Source organism: Marmota marmota, unplaced genomic scaffold (genome assembly GCF_001458135.2).
Source record: "Marmota marmota marmota unplaced genomic scaffold, marMar, whole genome shotgun sequence".
NCBI lineage: Eukaryota > Metazoa > Chordata > Mammalia > Rodentia > Sciuridae > Marmota > Marmota marmota.
This window is the reverse complement of record NW_026000108.1, coordinates 4,182,591-4,210,403: the sequence shown is the minus strand read 5'-3', so window position 1 is coordinate 4,210,403 and position 27,813 is coordinate 4,182,591. Positions and strand designations below refer to the sequence as shown.

Genomic DNA, 27,813 nt, shown 5'->3' with positions numbered 1-27,813 from the left:
GGGGGAGGCAGAAACATAAACATTCAGACCATAGCTACGTGGATGGAAAATTGGGTTGGAGGGGAGATGAGGTAGGAGGTCATCCAGGTGAGCGGGTCCAGTAATGCTGGGTCCAGCTGGGGGAGGGGAGGCCAGTGGCATGCTTCTTGTTTGCCAGCCATGTGCCCTGAGAGATATTCATGTGTTGCAGGGCCTAGTTCTGTGAGTATAGTGAAAGCAGGAGAGGAGGGTGAAGGGTGCAGGGTGCATGCAGGAATGTGGTCACAACGGTGGTACTGCCTTCGCACTGGGCAAGGTGGCCTGGTAGGTGAGGGTATCAAAGGAGGGAGGACAGGAGGCAATGGCAGAAGCTTGGACTTGGTGGAGTGCCTTCTTGTGTGGAACCAGTGGGCAAGGACTTGGGGGTCATCCACTCTGCTCAGCCAGCATGTGGCTTAGCTGTGTCTGGAGGCTGTGTGCAGGAAGGTGGGGGAAGGAGCTGCTGTGCCTTCCTTGATTGGCAGAGTGAGGCAGCCTGCTATTCCAGGGTCCTTGTTCAGTGTGTGCTGATTTGGTGGGTGGCTCTCAAGGAGAGGATGGTGTGGGTGTGGGCTTCCTGTGCCACAACTGGGGGAGAACTGTTGAATAGTTCTGAATGTAGGCCATGAGAGTCCCCTTCTCAGGGTCTCACTGAGGACCCTGGTACTGAGAAGCTATGTGGTACAGTGGTGCCCCATTTGGGCCTTTCTGCCCTCAGATGGACATAACTGGACATGATCCTTTGGAGAGAGCAGGGCCAGGATAGCAAGTGGGGAAGTAAGTACCAAGAACAAATGTCCAAGGGGAACATGGAACATTGTCATGTGCGCATTAGTTGCCACTTCCTCTTCAGTCCTTGGTCCTTTCCAGGGCTCTATCCTTACTCCCAGCTGGCTGCCCTTACTTGATGTGCCTTGGCACTACCCCCACACAACAGCCTGGACAGCTTCCCCTCCCTAGGACAGCCCTGCAGAGAGGGCACTTACTCAGTCAGGGACATTTTCTCTATGTTTATCTGAGGATCTGTATTCCTGACTTGTTTCTGCAAATGCTTAGCCATGGCCAGCATGCCCTGTCCAGCCTCTGTGAGGGCTATCCCCATAGGCCTTTTGTGTGGCTCAGGATCCATGTTCCCACAAGTGAACTTGTGAAACATGCTGGTTTTGCAGCAGTTTGGGTGCTATGACTTTGGCTGCCCTCCTGGTGGGCCCAGTATCCTCTGGTTCAGGTCCTTGGGTACTTCCTCTGCAGCAGCACTCCTTAATGTTTGTCCTGGGTAGAACCCATGAAGGACACCATAGGCCTGCAGGAGAAAAGCCCTGGCCCTGGGGCAGTGAGCAGTGGTTGCCATCCCAGACTGCTCTACGCTCCCTTAGAGTGATGCCTGGGAAGGCTACAGAAACACAGTGAAGTGTTCCATGTGTCAAATGGTGGTCGCCATCTCAGCAGCAGGGGGGATTGCCTTGACCCAGCCACCCATTCTCTTGGCATCAGGGCAAGTGGTATACAGATATAGTTTCCTTGTGTGTTAGATGGAGAGTTGGTCCAGCAGTCTCTGTGCCACGAGGCAGGAGGGGCCTTCACATGGGGTGTTGCCTGATATGTGTGGTTCACTCAAGACATGCTGCCCTGAGTGGGGAAAGATGCTCTGGGTTAGAGGGGTAGGTGGGTGGCAGGGCTGGAGAAGGTCCCTTTTAAGCGGCATCAGGGAGTGCCTTACTGAGAAGGTGACATTTGAGTAAAGGTCTGAATGGGCTGTGGGAGAAGATGCCTCCCAGGGACACAGCAGGGAAGTAGGCTCAGAGACTGGCAGGGTGGACCTTGTCTCACACATCTTGGCTGCTTGGGATTTGTGTTGAGCTCCTGAGAGGTGCCCTGACTGCCCCTCATCCCCAGCCCCTAGCATCTTGTGGGTTGTGTGGAGTCTTCTGTCAGGGCATGGTTGTGCTCATGTTAGAGTTTAGCACTGTGCTACTGTCCGATATGCTAGCCTGGCCACACATAGCTGTTTAAATAAAATTGTATAAAATAGAAAATTCTGTAACTCGGTCACATTAGCTATGTTCAGATGTTCAGTAGCCACATGTGGCTAGTGGCTTCCCTCAAGCAGCTTGGATTTGTACACTTTCATTCCTGTGGGAGGTTGTTTCCATTGCTATTCTGACTTTATTTTTAACCTTTGTTACCCCTTTGTACAAAAACAGCACATGGTGGTTATTTAACAAGCGAATCACAATGAAATATATGATGTCAGGAGAACCCTGCAAAAGAACCACCTACTGGGCCAGGGCTGGGGAGGGGCAGGGAACCAAGGCCAGAACATACTAGGGAGGCCAGAGCGGCCGGGCATTGCCCTGAGTTCCTCTGTTGACTATCTTCTTCTTTTGCGCAGGGACTTGGCTTTAAAGAGATGGGATCCACAGGTCACATATGATGTTTCCTATGAACTCTGGTGCATATTTAAATATCCAAGGTCTGGGGGACATGGAGGGGCCTAGAGCTCTTAGAGTTGAACCTCTAGCGTGGGGATGGAAGACTTGGTAGGATTCAAAGAGTATGCTTCTAGAGCCAAAGATGGAAATGTCTGCTCTGCCTTTTTAGCTGGGTGGCTAATTCTTTTCCTGAACCTTGGTTTCCTTGTCTCTGAAATTTCCATACTAGGCAATGCACATCAAGTGCCTGGCATAGCATTCAGGGCTGTGCTCTTGTTAGAGGCACTGGGGTTCCATCTCTGCTTATTGCATGAATGAATAATTGAATGAATGATGGTTAAGTGCTGGCTTGCCCAGAAGATGAGCTGGAGAAAAGGAACTTGAGAAGGACAAAGGATGCAGTAGGTCCTGAAGAGCAGACCTGATTCAGTACAGGCCACTGGCTGGTTTTTCTGTGATCTGGGTGTGTCCCCGTGGGTTGACGATCTCTTCTCTTTTTTTTTTTTTAATTTTTATTTATTTTTTTTTTAAGAGAGAGAGAGGTAGAGAGAGAGAATTTTTAATATTTATTTTTTTAGTTATCGGCGGGCACAACATCTTTGTATGTGGAGCTGAGGATCAAACCCGGGCCGCACGCATGCCAGGCGAGCGCGCTACCGCTTGAGCCACATCCCCAGCCCCTGACGATCTCTTTTCTTCCCCTGGTGGACTGGGAGGCTTGCTTGTATCTGAGGAAAGCAAATTTGAGTTCTAGCTGCTTCATGTTGGTGCTGATGTCACCATTCCTGTCTCCACATGGGAGTCGGTGACATTCAGGAATGGCAGGGACTGAACCAAACAGAACTTCTTCAGCCTGCACTCATTCACATGACCTGCTCAGTGGCTGGCTGTGTTCCTCAAAGCACTCTGACATCCCTGCTGTGTTTCTGCCTTGGTTTCTGGAAAGTGGTATTGATGTCCTTAGAAACCTCCAACTAGCAAGATAGTTTGGGGGAGTAGGGGAAAGGAGAATGAATTTATTCCTTGTAGGATACATTTGCTTCCTGGGTTTATGGCACACTTCACAAGTGTTAGCATTCTCTGGTAATGAAACACCATACCTTTCTGGAAACCTGTCTATGTGCTTGGGTAGGTAGCTTGCTGCTTACTTTCGTTCTGCTACAGTCAGCCTGTGAGATGGTGGTTCAGGACAAAGTGCAGGGAACTTTGTGGACTCTGGGAAACCGCAGGCAGGCCCCTTCCTGTAAAGCAGTTCTGCAGCTACCAGCTACTTTCTGCTGAGAAATTGACTTCCCTTTGTCCAGATGAGTAGAGAATCTGTTCTGCTTTGCAAATGTTAGTGCATAATCCAACAGTTAAAACTGCCTTATCTAATTTTTCACCTTAATGGTGCCTATTTAAAACTGTCTACACACTTATTCTGTTTTTAGAACATGAGGTTTTTGTGTACCTCACACTGAATTCTCTTATGCCTCCTGATTTTTTTTTTTTTTTTTGGTGGATGCTTGACTAAATTGCCACATCTAATCAGTTCCTGTTTATGTTGAGTGAGCTGGGTTTGTAACCCAAGTGGCTTCAGTTCCAGCTTCGCTATACTTGTGAAGAGCTATGCTTTATCTCAGGGCTCCTAGAAGGTGCTATAGTGGGAGAGAGGAGCATCCCGATTTGTGGAATGGCCAACTTGGCCCCACAGTAGTCCAGTTTTCTTGTTAATTCCAGCTTCCAGTAAGAGGCTTTCAAAATCCATCCTATGTGCACAGACTGTTTCAGGAAATCATAGACATTTCCAGGTGTTTGAAAGGGGTTAGATCTAGGTTCTGATTTTCATTTAGGTTTCAGATCTGGGTGACAAACACATTTCCTACCAGGGATATGGGGGGCCTGATGGGAGAGAGTGTTAAGAGGAGCAGCTCTGCCTTGGTTGGTGTGCTGTGCAGGTGGAAAGAGCTGGGTGTGGGGAAGGAGGGCAGGTGAGGGCCCCGGGGTGGGGGTAGGGTAGGGAGGGAGGAGAGTACATCCTGGTCCACCCGTGCCCGGGTTTCTGCCCTGTAGAGGTTATTTTTAAAGCAGTGGCAGTGGAGTGGTAGTCACAGTGGAGTGGGAAGACACTATGTGTGTCTTTAGTCAGGTGGACGCCAGCTGCTGTAGCAGACTGAGGTGTGTGGAGGACGTGTGCTTCCTGCTGGTGCTCTGCTAGGCTCTTGCAGTGAGAGTGTGCAGGGGTTTTGTGTTGGGCTTTCTCAGGCCGGCTGCATATGAAGCGGCCACACCATTCTCTCAGAGTCTGTAGTTCCTCCAGATAGCCACATTAGCTTGTAATGAAGCTGGGAAATAGGACCAGTGCCCAGGACAGTGAGGATGTGTGTTGGTGAATAGATGGGAGTTTTGGCCACCCAAGTCATTTCCTTGATCCTCTTCCTCTTCTCCTGTCTTCTAATAATCACGTGCCTGAAGCTGCTGAATGTTGTGTCATTCTCCTGCCTGGACAGCGTTTTCACCTGCAACATGGGTTCAGGCTACTCGTTGTGGCACAAGGGCACTCTGGTCCCACCTCTGCTTACATCCCCTGCCCCAGGTTATTCTGTGCCATGGCCATGGGCCTTACACTCACTGCTGGTAGTCCCCGAGCCAGCACGCTGAGCCTCCTGCCTCTCCTGGAAAATTCCTGCCTGTCCTTTACGATTCAGCCTTAGTGACACCACTTCTAGAAACTCGCAGGATACCTGAACCTCTTCTAGACCCCCATGTGGATCTCTCAGCCCCTGTAAGTCCTGAGACTTACAGGATTCCCTGTTCCTGTGAGCTGCCCAAGGCCAGGGCCATGTCTGGTCGATTCAATTGTTATTGCCAGTGCAGGTGTCCAGTAAGTAACCTTGAGTGTGTAAGGGTGGGCAATAATCTAGAAAGGTAATAGAGACCTGGTACACTCAACTTTTAAATCTAATAATGTAACTTTTCAGTTATATTATTGTTCTGGATGGTGGAGCTGCCCTACTGACATTGACCCACATGGCCATACTGTGTGTGTTGCCTGCGTGGGTCTGTGAAGCTGCTGAGTTCTGTGGAGGATCTTGCTTGCTTTTGTTGTGCTGGTAGACCTTTTTGACTCATAGGTGCTTTCTTGAAGCTTCTCTTGGTTAGACAATATGCAGGACAGGTCTGGCAGCATTCCATTGTTCTTTCTAGTTCTACACCTACTGTGAGTTTCCCTTTTTATTTTATTTCCTTATAGACTTTCTGTGAATTTTAGACATATAAAAATATGTGCTATTTCTACAATTTAGTGTCCTGCTTTTTCACTTGGAAACATTTTCCCATAGAGTTAAGGATTGTTCATACTTTCATTAATGTTTTTGTGGTATTCCATCTTGTGAATCATTTACTTGCTCAACAATAAGGAAACATCTTGTTTCCGCTCTGAGATCATTGTGTGCGCTTTGTTGTGCTTTGTCTGCATATAGACGATGTCCTCAGGACAGAGTCCCTGAAGTGCTTTCTGCTTTATGACCCCTGTCCCGGCTTTCTGGCCAGCTCTGACCTGTCCTTTGGAGGTTGTGGTGCTACACTGCCAGCACCCTCTGTCCTTAGAGTGAGCTTCTGTTTTGTGAGGCTGCCCCCAGCAGTGACCACTGGGGGCTCTTGGAGTTCACTGTGGTTTGGGCTTTTGGTTGCTGTGGATTGAGGTTGGGGAGGACATGTCTTTTCTGCTGGCATGCCTTTGACCTTCTCTGCTCCTCAGGGCTGACTGGACACAGCACTGACTCACACCTCTCTACCTTACCTCTACCTGAGGTGCCCGCTTCCCTCTGCATCATGTCCCCTCTCTTGATGGCAAGGACCTTAAGGCCCAACACAGCTGATGCCCTTCTCTGAAGCCCCACCAGGGCGCTGTGCTTCCTCTCTCTCAGCCAGAGTTTTGTGGGCCTTTTCTTCCTGAGAGCTCCTCAAGGACAAGGCCTGGGGCTTGGTTGTCCTGATTCCCAGCTACCGAGGCTGAAGTTCTTCATTGATCGCAGAACATTGATGGCTTGGTTGTCTCCAGGTGTGCTGTGTGCGTTCATGTTCCTGGAGCTGATGTAAGGGTTTTTTTTTTAATCCTCTTTGGCAAGGACACCTTGTGGCAGGCATTTTCCATGTGGGAGAAGACAGGTCTGCCAGGTTGTGGGGGAAGTGGCCCAGGTTTGCTGGAGTGGGGGGAGTGGCACACCTGCTGGGCTCTGGAAGCCACTGGGGTTAGGACAACAGGGAACTTGAAGGTGCTAGGAGGCCTACAAGGAGGCAGGTATTTGCAGTTTAATGAGTACAAGCGTTGGAGTAGTTTAAATCAAAGTGCAAAAAACAATAACTTGCAGTTCATGGAAACTGCTGGAAAGGTGTGGTCGTAAATTCATGTACATTAAAGAAATGAGAAGCTTGGGAAGGGGAACATTTAATAGCAAAGTCCTCAGCCCCAGCTACACAATAAGATTGTTCGAGAAACTTAAAAAAGAAATTAATGTCCAGGTCACACCTGCAGAGGCAGAGCTTAACTGGTTTGGATAAGATGTGGGCATTGGAATTTTTAGAACCCCCTCTGGATAATTCTGATGTGAAGCCAAAAGGGAGACCACCTGTGGAAGTATGGATTAAATCCAGGCCTGGCTTTTCTGTTTGCTGCATGGTCTTGGGCAAGGGTCCATCTCTGAATTTCCCCCATCTTTGGGAGAATCATATGTTTCTAAGGTAAATCATGCCTAAGCTCCTTAGAATGGTCATCAGTGATTGTGTTCCAGTGTGCTGGCATGGTATCTAGGATATAGTTGATTCTAAGTATGTATTTGTTGAAAGAAAAAAAATAGCCTGTATGAATATGGTGAGGACTAAATGAGGTGAGCTGCTTGCCTTCTGTAACTAATGAGGCCTTCCCATTGTTTATTCATAAGGTTATCCAGATACATGCCCTGGGGACTCTGTGTTGCTCCCATTCCATAGATGAGAATGCTGTGGTGTTCCCATTTCATGGATGAGACTTCTCCTTCTCAGGGCCAGGCAGCTGGCTGGGACGCTGGGACTTAGCCCTTCTGCCACAGTTTTAATCCCAGGTTTGCCCTTTCCACCTGAGGTCAGCTCTTACTCCTCAAGGTTTCTAGTATGGAAGGAACATACAGCATCTTCATTCCTCTCTGAAAGGGAGAGACCCCAGACTGCTCATGATCTGTGCTATAAACAAAATGTTAACTAGCAACTGTTTTTCTTCTTAGTATTCTGTTGAAGATTAAGAATAAATAGTATTTTTCCTTAGTAGAGTAACAGTTTGTGTTAAATTACATAGGCATTTTCTGCTCTGCATTTCCTCTCTGGGAAAGCCCGGGCTGATGTTGTAGCATGGAAGCCTGACTTAGTTCCCTTTCCTGCACTGCATGTTGGAGGGTTTGGGAGGAGAGTCAAGGAGCTTGTGCAGTACATAGCACAAGGTCTGTTGTGCGTTGGCTGGTGGCATTGTGCATGGTGGGGTCATTTCAGGGTTAGTTAATGAGTCACCTGTGATCTCCGACAGGTTTTTGTGCCTGGCCTTGGGGATACAGGCTGAGTGGCAAGTGTGCCTCCCTTGGAAAGTAGTAATGGTGGTGTGTAACAGACACCTGCTGCCAGCTCTCTGTCAAGGTGAATGTGGAAGTGCTTTGGGAACACAGTGGGGCTGTGGGGAGGCTGCCAGACTGGAGAGGCTGCAGGGGAAGTTGGTGGAGCCGGTTTGTTTGTTGGTGTTGAAGGTACAACATCAGGATCAAGTGTTTAAAGTGAACTCACCTGAGTGTCACACGCCCAGCATAGAGAACGAGTATTCCCAGTCTCCTAGAGGCCTCCTTTGGGTCCCTTCCCTGGCAGAACCTTGCTTGCTGAGGTGACCACTGTTCTGACCTCTGTCACCATAGATTGGTTTGGCTGTTTGGGGTTTTAGATTAATGGAGTTGAGCCACGTACTTGGGTCAGGCTGTCTGCTCACCACTCTGCGTGCTCCTGTGGATGGGCGTATGATCAGGGTTTGACACCGAGGGGGATACAGGTCTTCCTACGCTCATGCGTATTTTGGTGGACAGGTACCATGGTGGGACGGCTGCGTCTGCTCTCATGGATGTGTAGAGCACTTTCCAGGGCCTGGCTGTACAGTTCACACATTAATTATGTGATGCATCTTTTCATCCCCCCCCCCCCCCCCACTACCCTGTAGTACTAGGGATTGAACCCAGGGGCATTCTACCACTGAGTTATGTCCCCAGCCCTTTTTTATTTTTTTTTAATTTTGAGAAAGAGTCTTGCTGAGTTGTCCACACTGGCCTTGGAACATGCGATCCTCTTGCCTCATCCTCCTGTGTTCCTGCACTCGGCTTTATTTTGTTTTAATGAGTGCAGTTTTTCTTTTCTTCTTGAACCCAGGGCCTTGTGCATCATAATTTCTTAATTAAAATGAATTCTAATTTATAAGTCTTTTTGTTTTGTGGTTAGTGTTTTTTTAATGTCCTGTTTAAAAAATATTGGTATCTTCTGGAAACTTGGTTGTTTTGCCATTATTGACCGGATCCATGATCCATCTGGAATTTTGTAGATGGTGTGAGGCCTCACATTCTTAAAAGTCAGAGGCCAGTGTCAACACACGTGGTGCAAGTCAGCGTCTGAGGGTGGTGGGATGGGCCTAGTGACCAGGCTTTAGCGGGCTTCTTTGTACATTTGCCTTCTCGACCCTGATGAGCCCAAGATCTCTGTCCCCGACAACAGAGCATTTCTTAACCTCCTCCTGCATATTCAGTGGTGACTGCACGCGATGCCTTTCTTGTAAGGCTGTTGGGAGAAGTGTTGAGTTCAGGTCGTGGTACCTGTAACAGGTTAATGTAACTCACAATGGTGGCAACCAACTGCTGCACTGTCCCGCTTGTTTCTGATTGCATTGGACCAGAAGTTGCTCACAGTTTTTATTAGTGAGATGAAGCAGGGAATGAACAAGAAGCCCCAAGAAATTACTGAATTACAAATGGAGCTCAGGTGTGGAGTGTCTTGAAGGAGGACTTTGAGATTTATTGTGTAGACTCAGAGGAGCTTTGAGAAGCCTCTGATCAGTGTTCATGGCCAGTGGAACCTGCTCTACTGGGTGTGGAGGATGGCGTCCTACCAGTTCATCTGTCCTCTACTTGCAGTGCCAGGCGGTGGCCTCTGATGCTTTATTCTGACTTTTGGTTCTGTGTGGCTAAGCTGGATGTCTCTGAGTAGGTCTCCTCACCCTCTTCGGATCTCGCTCCCTCTATTTTCAATGTACCACAGAAGTTATCAGGTAACTCTGATGAATATACACTTGAATGCTCTGTGTGCCAGGACCTGTTCTAGGTACCAGATGCAGCAGTGAGTGAAGAGACAGTGTTCAGCCCCAGGCGCTGTTTGATCTGGTGGAGTAGACAAATCAGACAAGGTGGAACTGTCACTGCTGTCAGTGAGAGCGCCTCTCCAGGACAAGCTCTAAAACCATGTGGCAGGGACCCACATGCAGCCCTGCATAGTGTTTTGTAGTCAGCAAGTGTTGCAAATGGTTCCTGAAAGTTCCCTTCTTTTGATGTCAGTAACTTTCCCAAGGTTAAGTCAGTGGGGGACAGTGCCTAAGAAGTAAAGGGATTTGCTGCTTTGGCTTTACAGTCCCTAGTCTAAGGACAGAGGTGGGACTTGGTGCTCAGTCCTGCTGTAGCTTCGTCCCCTGTGAGCATGCAGCATCAGCCTCTGATGCCTAGGTTTCACATACCAGACACAGGACTGGGTCTGAGATAGTATTAGTGATGCTTAGCTTTCAGGACCCCTCACTTGTTCCTAATTTTGTGACCATAATTAAATTTTTTTCTTTCTTTTTTTAATTTTTTTTTTTTAGTTGTTGATAAACCTTTATTTATTTATACGGGTGCTGAGAATCGAACCCAGTGCCTCACACATGCCAGGCTAGTGCGCTACCGCTGAGCCACAGCCCTAGGCCTAAATTTTTTTTTTTTGAAGTTGTATAAGCATCAAGGACACTTGGATCAGCTTCTGCAAACAGATGATAGAAGTATTGAAGTTGCAGATGTACTGAAGCACAGGGGTTGGGGACTACGGATCAGAGCCACAGGCTGCTGCGCAGCTCAGGCTTGCTTTTCTGCAGGAATATAGACCCAGTGTGGACTGAGAAGCCAGAAACTCAGGTGTTTTCTTTTTTTCCCCTATAACTTGTGGATTTTTTTTTTATTAGCTACACATGACATTACAATGATCTTGGCAATTCATACATTTGAATCAATTGGGGTATAATTTCTCATTTTTCTGATTGTACAGATTGCAGAATCACATTGATCATACAGTCACCTATATACATACAGCAATCATTATGTCTAACTTGTGGCTTTTAAAAAATGTTCTATAAATAATTCACACTGAAGAACACTGGGAAGACATAATCCAGGTTCCCAGTTTGTCCCCTCTTCTGATGGCCCTGTGCACTTGCCATAGCTGCACTGAACTCTTTTTAATAAAGAGTGTTGGGGTGACTTACACATTATCCCACATGGGTCTCTTGAGGGCTTAGGAAGAAGGTAGTGTTAGCTCCACTCATAACTGAAGAACACGGAGCCTGGAGACTATAGTTGCTTGTTCAGGGGTGCTGCTCTGTGAAGGAGCAGAACTATCATGGTAGCTGGTCTCTGTGTAGCCCCCCACCCTTTACTTCTTTGCCAAATGTGGTGATACAGTCATCTCTCTGCTTGTGGCTTTTCTGATGCAGACTGAGCTGCCTGATTTAGGACACTGTGGGTGTGGCCAGGTTCAGGTTTGGGAAGGAAGGCCAGTTCTGCCTCACTCCTCGATTTGCTAGAAGCCGGTGATGCAGGAATGAGGACAGCCATGGGAAGACTGTGGACAGCAAGTGGGCTGCTTCTGGCCACTTGGTCCTTGTTGCAATTAACCATTCTCCTGTGTCCCCTTCCTGCTGCTGCCAGAGCTCTGCTCTTCCTTAGAAGTTGAGGGTGGAAAGGAGTGAATGTGTTTGCCTGCACTATCATCCATGCTGCCGATGTCCCCCTGAGGGTGGTGGCCAGCCACTCTTTTCACTAAGGGAGGAAACTGAGAAGTTTGTGGGCTATGTCCAGTGGAGCAGACTCTTTTTGCCCACTGACACTTGTCTAGGGAGACCTGAAGGGCCTGTGTTTGTGTCCCAGGTGGGCGGCCTTGGGAACTTACCTGTGTGGCCATCTTCCTTGGAATTCTGTCACCAGCTACACACAGAAGCTGTGGGTGATGTTTACAGTAAATGCCATAGGACAGGAGCTCTATGACTAGAACAGTGCCTGACAAGGTCAGTGTAGTTTAGCAAATAACAACTACACGTAGGTCAATAAATGTCTGAACAAATGAAGGTGACACTTGCTGGCATAATGTGGCACCTCCGTGCTATGCAGAGGTCCTTCGTCTCCCTGCTCCTAAGGCTGTGCCCTAACTCCTCCTCTTTGTGCATTGGCTCAGGGCTCACCTTCTTTTGCCTTCTGGTCTCCTTGACCACTGCAGCGGGGAGGACTTTTGGGCTGGTGTTGGGGCAGTCCTTGCTGCATTCCAGGGAGGGGAACTCGCTGTATAGTTTTGGTCTTAGAAAGTCAAGGGTGCTGACTTTTTTTCATTGTCCTCTTGTTGGGATGCTTCAACCCTCTTGTGGATGTCAAGCCTGCACCTCTGCCTAAGTCTGACCCAGCCCTGTAACTTGGGCCATCTAATTCTGCTCCCAGGTTCTGAGCTTTCTGGGGCAGAAGCTGCTGACTGCATCCTGTGTCCCACCAGTAAATGAACACAAGGCCTGGTGCAGGTCTGGTTGAGAGAGATTGGTACTTGCTGAGGGGCTTGCAGTGAGAGCCAGGCCCGTAGTTGCCCCGCAGCCACCTTTCCAGTAGGCTTGCTACTTCATATTGGTGGCTGAGTCTGGGTAGGATGCCTTTGAGCATCTTGATCTCAGTGGCTCCAGGAGGTAGGTGATGGAGTAAGGTGATAATAAGTGGTGCCCACCAGCACACACACACATTGCTGAACACTCTTTCCTGGGATGCCCTCAACCTTCAGCCTTCCCTTTCCTCTCCCCACCAAGACTGGACACACCTCTTCTTGGTTTTCCCCACCCCTAAGTCAGTAGAGAGTTTGTTAGTGGGCTCCTTGAGGCTGATGGCCTTTCTAACTCACCTGTTTTATGGTCTGGGCCTTGGGCACCATGGACACGCACTGAGTGGGTGTGGAACTGAGTTGAATGTGCTGGGCACAAGGCCCTGCAGTAGGCACTGGATACTTTCCTAGCCTTGTTGGCTATGCTCAATCCTGGGAGAGGGAAGTGAGGCTCAGAAGAAATGGCTACCAGTGGTAGAGCCAGGATGCAGATGCACTTCTGCCTGCCTTCAGAAGCTCTTGGGCCTGCTCGATTCTGCTGTGCTGAATGCCTCGCCTTTGGTCCTTGCCTAGCCATCCTCTAGGCTCAGTGTGAAGGCTGTGGTCCTACTACTTTCAGTCTGAGGAGCGGCTTGACCTCTAGGAAGCATAGAGCAGGCAGTGCTCAGCAAAGAGCTGTGGAGTGAGTGCAGACCATGAAGGAGGGGCAAGAAGTGGATGCGGAGGTCCACGAAATTGCCTTCTGTGTAATTGCCTCAAGATTACATTAATTAATTGTACTTGAGCACAGTGATTGGACTTACAGAGGTCACACCAGTGCAGGTGAGTAAGCTCATTCTCACTCTCTCTTCCAGAGGCTTTCACTCTCGGTGCCAGTGGAGCATCACTGAGTAGTCTCATCTTCTCTCTAGCTTTTTGCCTGTCCCAGCACTTTGCACCATGCCTGCAGCATCTGCCTGCACCCTGCAAGGTGCGTTGCCATGTGTGCAGAAACATCAGGTACTTTATTGGGTTTGATGAAGTCTTTCTGATCTGAAGGATGGGAGTGGGAGTGGTACAAAAGTGTTTCATTTTCTAGTGGCAGAAATACCTAGTTTTGCAAAGACTTTATGAACTTTCAAAAAGAGTTTATATATTTTCTTTTTTTTTTTTTTTTGGGTACTGGGGATTGAACCTAGGGGCACTTAACCACTGATCCACATGTGTAGCCCTTTTTATTTTTTGAGACAGGATCTTGCTAAGTTTCTTGGGATTTCCCTGAGTTTCGGAGGCTGGCCTTGAACTTGTGATCCTCTTGCCTCAGCCTCCTCACCGGGTGGGGAGACCTTGAAAACCAAGAGGAAGGGTGTCCAGTCTTGGTGGGGAGAGGAAAGAGAAGACTGAAGTCTGAGGGTATCCCAGGAAAGCATTAAAAATTGCTGGGGCCAGGCATGGTGGCACACTCCTGTAATCCCAGCGGCTTGGGAGGCTGAGACAGGAGAATCCCGAGTTCAAAGCCAGTTTCAGCAATGGCGAGGTGCTAATAAGCAGCTCAGTGAGGCCCTCTCTCTAAATAAAATACAAAAAAAAAAAAAAATTGTTTANCTGGAATTTTGTAGATGGTGTGAGGAAACAGTTCCAGCTTATTTGCTATAAAGATCATCCTTCCCACTGAACCTCTGAAGCAAATCAGGTGGCCCTTTGTATTCTGTTGTTCTGTTTCTCCATTTTCTAATCCACTAATTTCACTAATAATCCTTTAGTTTCTGTAGCTATATAATAGGGCTTGATATTTGATAGAGTACACTCTCCCACTTTGTTCTGTGAGTTTTTTTTAAGATATTTTTTTTGAGAGAGAGAGAGAGAGAGAATTTTAATATTTATTTTTTAGTTTTCGGCGGACACAACATCTTTCTTTGTATGTGGTGCTGAGGATCGAACTCGGGCCGCATGCATGCCAGGCGAGTGTGCTACCCCTTGAGCCACATCTCCAGCCCATCTGTGAGATTATTGTGGCTATTTTTGGTCCTCATCATTTCCATATGAATTTTAGAACCAATTTGACAATTTCCACAAAAAAATTAGCTTGGGTTTTATTTGGGATTTTATTGAATTTACAGACCCATTTTTACTTACATGAAGTAAAATGATCCTTCCATTTCTTTAGTCTTGATCATTTTTAATGCAAGATTATTAAGTTTCTTTCATTAAATTAATTTTAAGATTCTAAGGTATTATTTTTGGTGATTTTACCATTGTCAAAAAACATAGATTTGATTCCTTAGTGTTTATTGAGAGTGCAGTTAATTTTAAGTGTAGAACTTGAGTCCTGCTAAGTTTTGCTCTTAATTCTGATAGTCAATCAGTAGAATTTGGGGGATTTTTCTCTAGAAAATGATGCTGTCTGTGGATTAGCCTGGTTCTTGTCCTTTCCCTGTTCTTTTTGCTTCTGTGCTGCCTTGTGTGGCAGCCGGGCTGCTGGCTTCCCCTTAGTGTGGTACTCGCTGTGGGTGCTCTCCTCAGGCACCTCGCTTGTCACTGGGGCTTTTATCAGGTCAGAGGTTCTCTCATTCCTAGTTTTAAGTACTTTAAAAGTGAAGACTGTTTCACACTTTATCAAATGCTTTTTTCCTATATCTGTTGATGGTTATGTTTTCTTCTTCATTTTGCTTCTGCGTGAAGAACATATTTTCCCAATGTGAAACTGACTTTTTGATCTTAGAAGAATCCCACCTTGTTTGTGATATGGTGTACTCTACATTTGTCACTGATTTGATTCGATGATCTTTTGTTGGGACTTTTCTGTCTGTGTTTGTAGAGTGTGGGCTGTAGTTTTCCTTTTGATTCTGGCCTCATACAGTGGCTTGGGGAAAGTTCTTTCTGTTTTTCAAAGAATTTCTATAAGGTTTTTCTCTGATTGTTAGAACCTAATGATATACTAAAATTCATAGAATGGTATGCCAAAAAAGTCAGTTCTATTGTATCTGAAATAAACAATAATAATTACAAAAGCCTTTAGAACAGAGGAATTTGAAACGTGTTCACACACCACCCATATTTACCCCCTCTCAAGTCCATGTTAGAGGACCCTCAGAGGAACTTCAGAAAGTCCTAACTTTATAATTTTTTATCTTAGTAAATGATATGAATAAATGTGTTTATCCAGTTACCTAGTATATTTCCTGGGATGGATACAGGGAAGGAGAGGGCTAAAAAAGATATGTCCTGAAAGAATGTGTGTTTCTTCCTTCAGTGTTTGGAAGACTTCAGCAGTGAGGCCATCTGGATCTGGAATTTTCTTTGTGAGTTTTTAAATTGTGGACTTTAATTTTTTGTTGTTGTTGAGGTATAACACATAAAAGGTTGAGGAAGAATTTGTAGAGTTGTGGGACTGTGAAGCTGTAGGCTGTATATCTCAAAAGAACTTCTCGAGGGATCTTGGGAAGGACACTGGAGATGAATGAAGCACAAGAAGGGGCTGGGCCACTGTGTCCTCATCCTCCATCTTTGTTGTTCCTGCTCTGGCCTTACCTGAGCTGCACAGGCCTAGACCAAGAAATGTGGGTTCGGCTCCTGGGGTTGTGGGAGGTAGAAGTAGATGGCAGGAATAGCCATTTGCCATGTATGGATAGAGTTGGAGCAGTGGCTCAGAACTCTGTGATTGTTAGAGTAGCTGAAGGGACCATTGCATCTAGTATCTATGCCTGGCCCAGAGCGTCTGATTCCACAGGTCTCAGTGGACTCTGGAACTTGCATTTCTACCAGCTCCCAAGTGATGCTGCTGTTGGTGCAGGCACCCCATTCTGAGAACCATGGGTCAGAGTCCCCAACCCCCTGCCCACCTAGTGTTGGTTCCCTGGCTGGAGATCTCACCAGGTTCTTCCACTGGTCCTGAGGGCCTGGCCCAGGCTGTGCAGACCACTCTTATGCCAGCTGCTTCCCATAAAGATATTGTGTCCATGTATAACTAAAAAAAAAAAAAAAAAGTTAAAATAAAAGATGTGGCCATTGGAGGTCTATCTCCAACAGGCATTTTTGGTGCCCTTGCAAACACACAGATGGGGCATTCTTCATTAAAGGACCAGGGTGGGCGCGACTGTTAGAAGCCCTATTTGAGCCATGTGCAATGGCCGAGGCCTGTCATCTCAGAGGACTGGGAGGCTGAGGCAGGAGGATTGCAAGTCAAGGTAGCCTTAGCAATTTATCAAGGCTCTAAGCAACTTAGCAAGCCTCTGTTGCAAAATAAAAATAAAAAAGGCTAGGGGTGTGGTTCAGTGGTTAAGTACCCCTGGGTTAAATTTCTGGAACCATAGATAGAGAGATAGATAGATAGATAGATAGTAAAATCAGGAAGAAGGAAGGAAGGAAGGAAGGAAGGAAGGAAGGGAGGGAGGGAAAAAGAAAAGAAAAGAAAAGAAGAAGACCTGGCCTGGCAGGTGGAGGAGGGTTATTTTTCCAGGGCTGATGATTGTTTCATGACTGAATGATGTTGGGTTCAGGTGGAAGCAGGTCCCTCTTGTTGAAGGTTGTTAGTTAGATATGGGTTTGTTTTGCTTTTTAAAAGCAGTATTTGAAGCTACAGATGAGGGAAAATCCCTGGGTCCCTGGATGAAAGGCTCTCACGGGCACTTGGACAAGCGACTCTTGAGCTGCATCTGTGACCTACTTGCATGTCTGATTGCTTGTGCAAAAAGCACAGTGTCTTGCATGTGGCAGGTGCTCAGTGAGCATTGCATAGTTGGTGCCTCATGCCATTCTGTTTGCGTCCAGGTCTTAAGAGCCAGTGTGTTTTGTGACAGTTAATCTGCCCTGTCAGAACTCCATGGCAGTGCTGAGCTGTGGCCCAGCCCAGAAACCCAGGCTTGCAGACTTTGCTGCCCCACCCTCTACCCCGCCTGCCTGTGACTCACAAGGAGCCAGCCTCCCCACCCACCTCTCCCCTCCCCCGCCTTTCCAGCCGGTCTGCTCCATCCTGTGCATTCACCTTCCAGACCTGGAGGAAGAAGCAGGAAGGGCCCCTTTGGTGTGTCTCTGGGACTGTGGCTGCAGCTTGCCAGGAATGTGGTGACAAGAGGGTCAGTGCTTCTGCAATTGGCCCCCCAAGCTGTGTGGTCACAGTAGACACCATGGCCGTCTCCTCTGTGCTCCTGTTCATGGACAGGTTGGTGGCTGTTGCCTTGCCTTTCATGCTTTTGTAACTGGAGACAGCAGCAGCAGGGTCTGTCCAGAGTGTGGAGGCTTTGGTAGGGTTCAGCCCATGTTCCTTTATCAGGCAGAGGTGTTCCTCAGGTGGCCTTCAGTTTAAAACAGGTGCTGTCCTGTGAAGGTTTGCTGTTTGTTGGGAGCTTGCCCACGTGTAGCTGATGCTTATAACACAGTAATGGAGCCTCAGTGTGGTCCCCTCTTCTGTGGAACAGGTGGGTTTTTATCACAAGGGAGTGCTGCTTTGTGTGGCATGTCTCTCACAGTTGACGTGGGTGGCCTTTTTTTCCTCACATTCTTAAAAGTCAGAGGCCAGTGTCAACACACGTGGTGCAAGTCAGCGTCTGAGGGTGGTGGGATGGGCCTAGTGACCAGGCTTTAGCGGGCTTCTTTGTACATTTGCCTTCTCGACCCTGATGAGCCCAAGATCTCTGTCCCCGACAACAGAGCATTTCTTAACCTCCTCCTGCATATTCAGTGGTGACTGCACGCGATGCCTTTCTTGTAAGGCTGTTGGGAGAAGTGTTGAGTTCAGGTCGTGGTACCTGTAACAGGTTAATGTAACTCACAATGGTGGCAACCAACTGCTGCACTGTCCCGCTTGTTTCTGATTGCATTGGACCAGAAGTTGCTCACAGTTTTTATTAGTGAGATGAAGCAGGGAATGAACAAGAAGCCCCAAGAAATTACTGAATTACAAATGGAGCTCAGGTGTGGAGTGTCTTGAAGGAGGACTTTGAGATTTATTGTGTAGACTCAGAGGAGCTTTGAGAAGCCTCTGATCAGTGTTCATGGCCAGTGGAACCTGCTCTACTGGGTGTGGAGGATGGCGTCCTACCAGTTCATCTGTCCTCTACTTGCAGTGCCAGGCGGTGGCCTCTGATGCTTTATTCTGACTTTTGGTTCTGTGTGGCTAAGCTGGATGTCTCTGAGTAGGTCTCCTCACCCTCTTCGGATCTCGCTCCCTCTATTTTCAATGTACCACAGAAGTTATCAGGTAACTCTGATGAATATACACTTGAATGCTCTGTGTGCCAGGACCTGTTCTAGGTACCAGATGCAGCAGTGAGTGAAGAGACAGTGTTCAGCCCCAGGCGCTGTTTGATCTGGTGGAGTAGACAAATCAGACAAGGTGGAACTGTCACTGCTGTCAGTGAGAGCGCCTCTCCAGGACAAGCTCTAAAACCATGTGGCAGGGACCCACATGCAGCCCTGCATAGTGTTTTGTAGTCAGCAAGTGTTGCAAATGGTTCCTGAAAGTTCCCTTCTTTTGATGTCAGTAACTTTCCCAAGGTTAAGTCAGTGGGGGACAGTGCCTAAGAAGTAAAGGGATTTGCTGCTTTGGCTTTACAGTCCCTAGTCTAAGGACAGAGGTGGGACTTGGTGCTCAGTCCTGCTGTAGCTTCGTCCCCTGTGAGCATGCAGCATCAGCCTCTGATGCCTAGGTTTCACATACCAGACACAGGACTGGGTCTGAGATAGTATTAGTGATGCTTAGCTTTCAGGACCCCTCACTTGTTCCTAATTTTGTGACCATAATTAAATTTTTTTCTTTCTTTTTTTAATTTTTTTTTTTTAGTTGTTGATAAACCTTTATTTATTTATACGGGTGCTGAGAATCGAACCCAGTGCCTCACACATGCCAGGCTAGTGCGCTACCGCTGAGCCACAGCCCTAGGCCTAAATTTTTTTTTTTTGAAGTTGTATAAGCATCAAGGACACTTGGATCAGCTTCTGCAAACAGATGATAGAAGTATTGAAGTTGCAGATGTACTGAAGCACAGGGGTTGGGGACTACGGATCAGAGCCACAGGCTGCTGCGCAGCTCAGGCTTGCTTTTCTGCAGGAATATAGACCCAGTGTGGACTGAGAAGCCAGAAACTCAGGTGTTTTCTTTTTTTCCCCTATAACTTGTGGATTTTTTTTTTATTAGCTACACATGACATTACAATGATCTTGGCAATTCATACATTTGAATCAATTGGGGTATAATTTCTCATTTTTCTGATTGTACAGATTGCAGAATCACATTGATCATACAGTCACCTATATACATACAGCAATCATTATGTCTAACTTGTGGCTTTTAAAAAATGTTCTATAAATAATTCACACTGAAGAACACTGGGAAGACATAATCCAGGTTCCCAGTTTGTCCCCTCTTCTGATGGCCCTGTGCACTTGCCATAGCTGCACTGAACTCTTTTTAATAAAGAGTGTTGGGGTGACTTACACATTATCCCACATGGGTCTCTTGAGGGCTTAGGAAGAAGGTAGTGTTAGCTCCACTCATAACTGAAGAACACGGAGCCTGGAGACTATAGTTGCTTGTTCAGGGGTGCTGCTCTGTGAAGGAGCAGAACTATCATGGTAGCTGGTCTCTGTGTAGCCCCCCACCCTTTACTTCTTTGCCAAATGTGGTGATACAGTCATCTCTCTGCTTGTGGCTTTTCTGATGCAGACTGAGCTGCCTGATTTAGGACACTGTGGGTGTGGCCAGGTTCAGGTTTGGGAAGGAAGGCCAGTTCTGCCTCACTCCTCGATTTGCTAGAAGCCGGTGATGCAGGAATGAGGACAGCCATGGGAAGACTGTGGACAGCAAGTGGGCTGCTTCTGGCCACTTGGTCCTTGTTGCAATTAACCATTCTCCTGTGTCCCCTTCCTGCTGCTGCCAGAGCTCTGCTCTTCCTTAGAAGTTGAGGGTGGAAAGGAGTGAATGTGTTTGCCTGCACTATCATCCATGCTGCCGATGTCCCCCTGAGGGTGGTGGCCAGCCACTCTTTTCACTAAGGGAGGAAACTGAGAAGTTTGTGGGCTATGTCCAGTGGAGCAGACTCTTTTTGCCCACTGACACTTGTCTAGGGAGACCTGAAGGGCCTGTGTTTGTGTCCCAGGTGGGCGGCCTTGGGAACTTACCTGTGTGGCCATCTTCCTTGGAATTCTGTCACCAGCTACACACAGAAGCTGTGGGTGATGTTTACAGTAAATGCCATAGGACAGGAGCTCTATGACTAGAACAGTGCCTGACAAGGTCAGTGTAGTTTAGCAAATAACAACTACACGTAGGTCAATAAATGTCTGAACAAATGAAGGTGACACTTGCTGGCATAATGTGGCACCTCCGTGCTATGCAGAGGTCCTTCGTCTCCCTGCTCCTAAGGCTGTGCCCTAACTCCTCCTCTTTGTGCATTGGCTCAGGGCTCACCTTCTTTTGCCTTCTGGTCTCCTTGACCACTGCAGCGGGGAGGACTTTTGGGCTGGTGTTGGGGCAGTCCTTGCTGCATTCCAGGGAGNGCAATCATCCTGCCCCGGCCTCCGGAGTTGCTGTTACTACAGATATGCGCCACCATGCCTGGCTTGCTTTTGTCCTATGACAAAACGTAGGTCCCCAACATTTTCCCCCCCAAAATGTCCCCAATTCTTCTTAAAGCTGCAAATGCCTGTGTTGTGAACTCTTGGGTTTTCTTTTTATGACACTTTAAAAATATTTTATTGCATGTAGCCAGCATACTTCAGCAGTGTGGCTTATGCATGTCAGGAACCCAATGAGCACAATGACTCTCTGTTGCACAGCACAGGTGCAGTCCCTCTGTCCACAGGGGTGTTGATTCTCTGTAGGTTTGGAGTCTTGTCCCCACTTGCCTCTCTCCCCCAGCCCTCCTTGCCTCTTTGTAGATGGTGATCTTTTGCCTACTTCTTGCCTAGCAGGGTGCCCCGACAGACCTGGGGCTGTAAAGAGCCTGGTAATTCAGGGAATGAGGGAGGCTGAGGAGGTCAGTGTTTGTGTACTCACATACCTGGCTGTTCTTGCTGGCATCGTGCAGGTCCCAGGTAAATGTGTCAGTGACTCACCTTGCTCCTGATTCTGATGACATCCTGTGCTCATGCACTTGTGAGTTGCTTTCTGGCTTCACAGAAGAGCTGTATGGCAGAAATCGCCATACCCTCTTCCCCTCAGAGTCAAGGATTGACCCAGGGCCTGTGTCTGCTAGGCTAGTGCTTTGCTATTAATCTAAGTCTCCAGCTCACACCACGTTTTTTTTTTTTTTTTTTTTTTTAGCAGAGGGTACCGGGGATTGAATTCAGGGGCACTCGGCTACTGAGACATATCCCCAGCCCTATTTTGTATTTTATTTAGAGACAGGGTCTCACTGAGTTACTCAGTGCCAAGGCTGGCTTTGAACTCCTGATTCTCCTATCTCAACCTCTTGAGCCACTGGGATTACAGGCGTGTACCACTGTGCCCGGCTGCACCACTATTTTTAATATGATTTTGTTGTTGGTATCCAAATCTCCTTCTGAGTTGGAACCTGTTGAGGTGAGATGATCACTTTCTAAGCCATGGAATAAATACCACAGTGAAACTTTCACTCCTTTTTCCTGCTCCAATAGGACCCGTGCCTCCTCCAGCCTGTTGGGTTAGACTCCTCCTTCATATTGGCATGGCTTTATTGGGGACAGCCCCCCAGCATCTTTTAGAAGCGGAGGCTGCTTCAATAAGATTTTAAATGCCACTGACTAGCATTTAGCACAGATCCCAGTGAGGCCACACCCTGTCACCTTCCTGGGAGCTCCCCATTCATGTAAACCAGGTCCCTCTCCTCAGATCTCTCTGTGCCATTGTGGGGAGGGGCAGAGTGCTGGTTTAGCTAAAGGGGATGGTGCGAGGATAGTCCCTGTTCTCCAGTGGAGAAATGCCTGGTGAAGGGGCAGCTTTGCTCTGGAAGCTAAGTGTGTGACTGGGCTGAACCCTGGACTCTTCGCCTCATTTAATCCTCATGTCTCCTTTTTTGGGGAGTGCATAACAGCTGTGGTTATAATGGAACCCATGTCAGAAATGCTTTCATTGTCCAAGACAATTTCTATTCATATTTATAAGAAATCAACTTTGAGTCAGGAGAGCCAGTCCCTTTAATATCTGATTTTGCCATCAGTAGGGGACTTAAGCAATTAAACCAGGTAACAATCCCAGGCACCTAGAAGATAGGGGCCTCATGGGCAGGTGGCAGGAGCTGAAGGGGATGGGGCCAGTCCGTATGCCAAAAAAACAGGTGCAAGTCTGTGGAGGGACATGAAGACACAGCGTAGGTGATCCATTTGTGCTTTCAAAAGATGACTCTCAGTAGATGGTGCTGGGACCTGAGGATGTCTTTTGAGTCATTAGGTGTAGTTAAGGCCCCTGGGAAATATGGCAGGAATGAAGCCTGTTGGATGGTTGTGAGGGCACCGCCCCTCCTCAGGGCTTACAGAGGAGCTTCCTGCCTTTCAGAAGGAGGCATTGTTGGTGGTGGTCTGTGGAAATTGCCTGCAGCCTTACACACCTGCCTGCTGCAGCTGGAGGAAGACTGGAGTGGGCATGTGGGCGGAAGTGAGTGGTGAGGTGACATAGCTTGGCACTGGGCCACCTGTGCAGTGGGGAGGGGGGGATGACATGCACCAGGTTGACAGATATGCATGGGTGTGCAGAGATCTAAAATCTAAGGTTGCCCTGTGTCCCTGTGCAAGGGTGATGGTTGAAGGCAGGGAACATAGGTATAGCACTGTTTGCACTGGGGGCTGGCTCAGGCAGCTGCAGGTGAACTGGCCTCTGAAAGTGTTCTGGATCTCTCTTGGGTCAGAAACTGCCTGGAGGTTAACAGCTGCCTCTCCCTAATGCTGCCAGTAGAGTGCTTTTCCTCCTTCTGACAAAGGGGTTTATTCTTCAGCTGAAGGGCCCTGCACTGGGGATGGGAAACAAGGGAATCTGTTCTTCTGTGGGGCTTTTTGGGAAGTATCCTCAGGCGCTTCCTCCATGGCAGGCACTCATCTCCCCTGTAGGCTGTCCCCAGCTCCCTGTCTTCCTCAAGGACTTGATGAGGTGCTGCTCTTCCCCCACCCCATGCTCTGAGACCCCACCTTCCATTGCCCCTTCTCTCGTAGAGACCCCACCCTGGCCAGAGTCTGCTTCCCCTGAGCGCAGCAGCTCTGTATGGATGCCTTTGTGTCAGATTTGCCTCCCTACAGACATGCATTGTGGCTGCTTTACTTGCCAGCAAATATGCATTGAGCACCTACTCCATGCTGGATAAGGCTCTGGGAGTGTGGAGTGATTGCCCACCCCTGCCCTCCTGGTGAGGAGAGGAGTGGGTGGACAGAGCCTACCCTGCAGATACAGAATAAAGTAGTGAGTGCTCTGGAGATAGCACTGGGGAGCTGGGCTGAACAAGCATGAGGACTTCTGGTGACTTTGTGAGAAGAGGAAGCTTAATTCCAGCAGCCCTGGTCCCATGGCAGTTGTCAGTCAGGTGTGACTGCTGCATGTCCCAGCGTTCAAGGCTGAGGGGTAGGCTGACTCATGGGGTCACACAGCTCAAGAAGGGAGGAATAGTTCCGTGTGTGGGGTTCCTAAAGTACATGTCTGTGGGGAGCTTCCAGACCCCATCAGGAGGACAGCACAGGTTAGAGGGCCAGAGGGTCCAAATGAATGGGTTCTGTACCATCTAGCTTGGTGCCCTTTGGTGTGCTCTCACTGTGCCTGTTTGGGAATGAACTTTGCTTCTGTGATAAGCAGACCTTGCCTGGATTCAGCTGCCAGCTGGGCCAGGCTCAGGCTTCCCATACCTGCTGGCCTGTTCAAAGCCCCTGATTGCAGCTTCTTTTTTATTTGTAGTGACTTGTTTTGGGGTTTTCAACCTCTTATCTACAAAAGATAATATATTCAAGACGCTTTTAAAATTAAAAAAAATCTGTCAAAAGTCATGGTCTGTTGTGTGAGTTATAGCTTTGAGTTTTGATGTGTTTGTACCACTGTCATGCAGACTTGGGTAGCACTGAGGGTACTCTGGTGTCTGCCCCTGTCCTGCTGGCCCCTGTTGTCTTGGTGAGGAGCACCTTTTGTGCTTAGTCTCCCAAATCACAAAAATCTGGGAGCCAGTCACCCAGGCTTCCCCTTATCACACACTTGTACCCAGTTGCTTCTGTGTAGGTGTCCAGTCCATTCCCTAGACCCTCTGAGGCTCTGCGCCTCTTTGCTTCTGAGCCTTCCCTCCTGAGAGCATTCTGTTTCCCTATCCTTCCTCCCCATTCCAGCTAGCTGGCTCCCCAGAGACATGCAGCTCTTTTTCAACAAGATGCAAACATTGTGAACTCAAGTTCCTGCTGCCACGTCCTTAGTATCTTCTAGGTGCCTGGGATTGTTACCTGGTTTAATTGCTTAAGTCCCCTACTGATGGCAAAATCAGATATTAAAGGGATTGGCTCTCCTGACTCAAAGTTGATTTCTTATAAATATGAATAGAAATTGTCTTGGACAATGAAAGCATTTCTGACATGGGTTCCATTATAACCACAGCAGAAATGCAAGAAAGAAAACGATGAAATCCCTTGTTTTCTTTTGTGAAAGTTTTTGTAGTTTTATTTTGATATAATTTCAAATTTAATGAAAAGTTGCCAGAAAAAAAAATGACACGATGACCTTCATCCAAATTTACCAACTGTTTACCTGTGCCCCATTTGTGTGCCATCAGTTCTCTCTCATATATGCGTATTTTTTCCTGAACCCTTCCTTAGAAGAGTAAATTGAAGATATTATATCCCTTTAATCCTAAATATATCAATCTATTGCCTAGGAACAAGAGGATTCTCTTATATAATTACAGTATAGGTATCAAATCAGGAAAGTCAGCATTAATCCAAGGCAGTTTTCAAACACAATTAGTCTTTTCTCTTCTCATGGCTCAGCATGATCACAGTTTGCATTTGTTGCGTCTCTGTGGTCTGCCTCTGATCTGGAACAGTCCTCTGTCACTCATGATATGTGTTATTGGAGTGTAGATTTCGTTTTTACCTAGAGGCCCTTAGTGTGGATTGGTGGGCTTGGGGCACACCCTTGGTTGCTATGTGCTGGCATGTCAGGTGGCCTCATAGCACCAGATCAGGTCCAAGTCCTCATATTGGTGATGTCAGCTGTGAGCACTTGGCTAAGGTGGTGTCCCCAGGTTCTCCAGTGTAACAAGAATGGTTTTTACTTTTGTAACTCATAATTTGTAGGTGTTTCAAGTTGTGTAAAGATCCCATTCCTCATCCATCTTTGACCACCAGTTCAGCACCAATTGCTCACTTCCTGACTCCACTAGTGATTACTAGCATGTGGTTAGGGCCTTCTGAGAGCCCCCTGTTGTTTATGTGTTTATTTACTTATATCTCTCTGGGCCATGGATTTCTGTTTTAATGGGTTCTAATCCATATTCTCATTATTTTGATGATAACTATTCCAGAATCGGTCAATAGGGTCCCCTTTAAGCTGGCTGCTGTTTCTGTTAGGGCCCATGTTTCTCATACAGCCAAGTGCTGCAGAATCACCCTATGCTTTCTAGTGATGCTTTGAAATGTTTGTTTTAATAACTACACCAATACAGTGCATCCCAAAACATGGTTTGTGTGGACTACCAGTTGGGAGTTGTGCTTTTGGGGGCTTTTGTTTGCTGTTCTTGGGAGAGAAGATATGACCATCACATGAGTGCCTTTCCTTTTATGATACTTGATAACTCTGTAAGTAGATAAATACAGATTAACCTTGCAGAGAACTGAACTGAGCTGGAGGCTAAGTACTAAAGCAGCTGCTATTCGTAGAAACACTGTGCACCTCAAATTCCAATTCATACAACAGCCTTGTTGATCATGGGTTGGTGTCCCTTTGTTAAACATAAGAAATTGGGGTTAAGAGAGGCTAATGTACAGGTCCAGTGTCACATAGCTAATGAATGGTTGAGCCAGGGTTTTAATTCAGTTCATATAACGTGTTTCCCTACTCTAAACTGTAGAATATACACAGATAACAGTTAAATAACAAAACGTTCATTGCTGGTTTCGGGACTTTCTCTTGCTTCATAGTTCTGTCTGATGAGTTAAAAAGTATGTGGCTCACCACATTATCCCTCTCCAGTAAAACTTGACCTTTTTTTTTTTTTAATCAGAATCATTTGGCTGTCCTAATGTCTCTTTAAATACCCAGATGTTCCTTAACCCTTTTATTTTCTTCCTATAGGAATTTGCTTGCTAGAAAACAAAATGCACGACTTGACAAACAAAATGACTCGGGATGGAAGTTATTTGGAAAAGTGCCACTCCGAGAGAATGCTCAGAGAGAGCCAAAGAAAATGCAAAAGGTACACCAGATTCAACCCCAAAACAGGCTGTCGTATGTACGGCATATGTGCACGAACCCTGCAGAAACAACTATTGCTGAGGCTTGGAAATCAGAAAACTCTTCGTATTGTTTGCATGCTAAGTTCCTAAAAAAGCTAAGCCTGTATCAGAGTGTGGATGAATTTCACCCTTTTTATTTCTTATAGCTTGTCACATGCACATAGGGAAGTTGAGTGGATAGAGTTGAGCTTCAGATATTTGTAACTTGATTAAATTTAATCATGTTTTTTCTCTAACAGCTGCAAACTTATTTATCAGCACATTTTTTGGTTTGATATTAAAGCATTCTCCCATGGGTTTCTTGGGCTTAAATCTTTTCCAGTGTAACTCTGGAATGGAAAGCTAGGCTGTCATCTTCCTAGGCTCGATAGGACCCCTTCCTTGCTCACTCTGAAGTTACCCACTTCCACGTTGGGGTCAAGCCAGGCCTGCAGCACTCTCCCCTCCTTGCTGCATTGGTCCTCCCCATAGGAGTCATGCCAGCAGCTGCAGACACGTGCTTATCTTTGCAGGGGTGGGGGGGCTCATGCACAGATGTGGCGTGCTTGTGGTCTGGGTAACCTTGACAGGTAGCCCTGCAACTTCTTCTAGGCCCCAGTGCAGCCATTTTGGCATCCTGACAGTGTGCTGTTGGCCAAGTGCTGTGACATTACCCCCAGCCACCTTCTTTCTCCAACCTGATGTTTGTCGAGGCAACACTCTTGAGGACAACTACATGCACGATCTCAGGATTGACACTGGGTTTAGAGGAGGGATAGGCACCTGTGCTCAGGAGTAGCCCTCTAGAAATGATCCCAGGGCAGGTTTTCGAGGAGCTCAGGTGTGTGGAAAGGAGGCAAGGCCTCCCAGAAAGCCTCCCACACAGGCACAGAGTTGTGGCAGAATCATTATGGGGACCTTGTACTGACTGATTGTGATGTGCTAGTTTTAAATGGTTCCATTTGTGTTTCTAGTTCCTTTAAAACTGGGATTGACCCTGTGAGGAAGGATTGTTATCCTTAGTTTACCAAAGAAGCACTGAGACGCAAAGGCCAAAAGACTTATGCAGGGCCACGCAGCTAGGAAGTTGCAGAGCTAAAATGTGACCTCA

General features: G+C 47.3%; 1 protein-coding gene across 5 annotated transcripts in view; it reads left to right on the top strand.

The window, feature by feature from the left end:
• Tbc1d14 (TBC1 domain family member 14) overlaps nt 1-27,813 on the top strand; it is a 109,234-nt gene that overhangs the window by 21,882 nt on the left and 59,539 nt on the right. For 4 of the 5 annotated variants that reach the window (XM_048784124.1, XM_048784126.1, XM_015481930.2 and 1 more), the window contains exon 3: nt 26,563-26,683. In XM_048784124.1, coding sequence (XP_048640081.1) covers nt 26,563-26,683 — 121 coding nt within the window. Of the gene's footprint in view, nt 1-17,325; nt 17,497-26,562; nt 26,684-27,813 lie in introns of those variants that run through there. The other variant, XM_048784127.1, reaches the window with a different exon arrangement.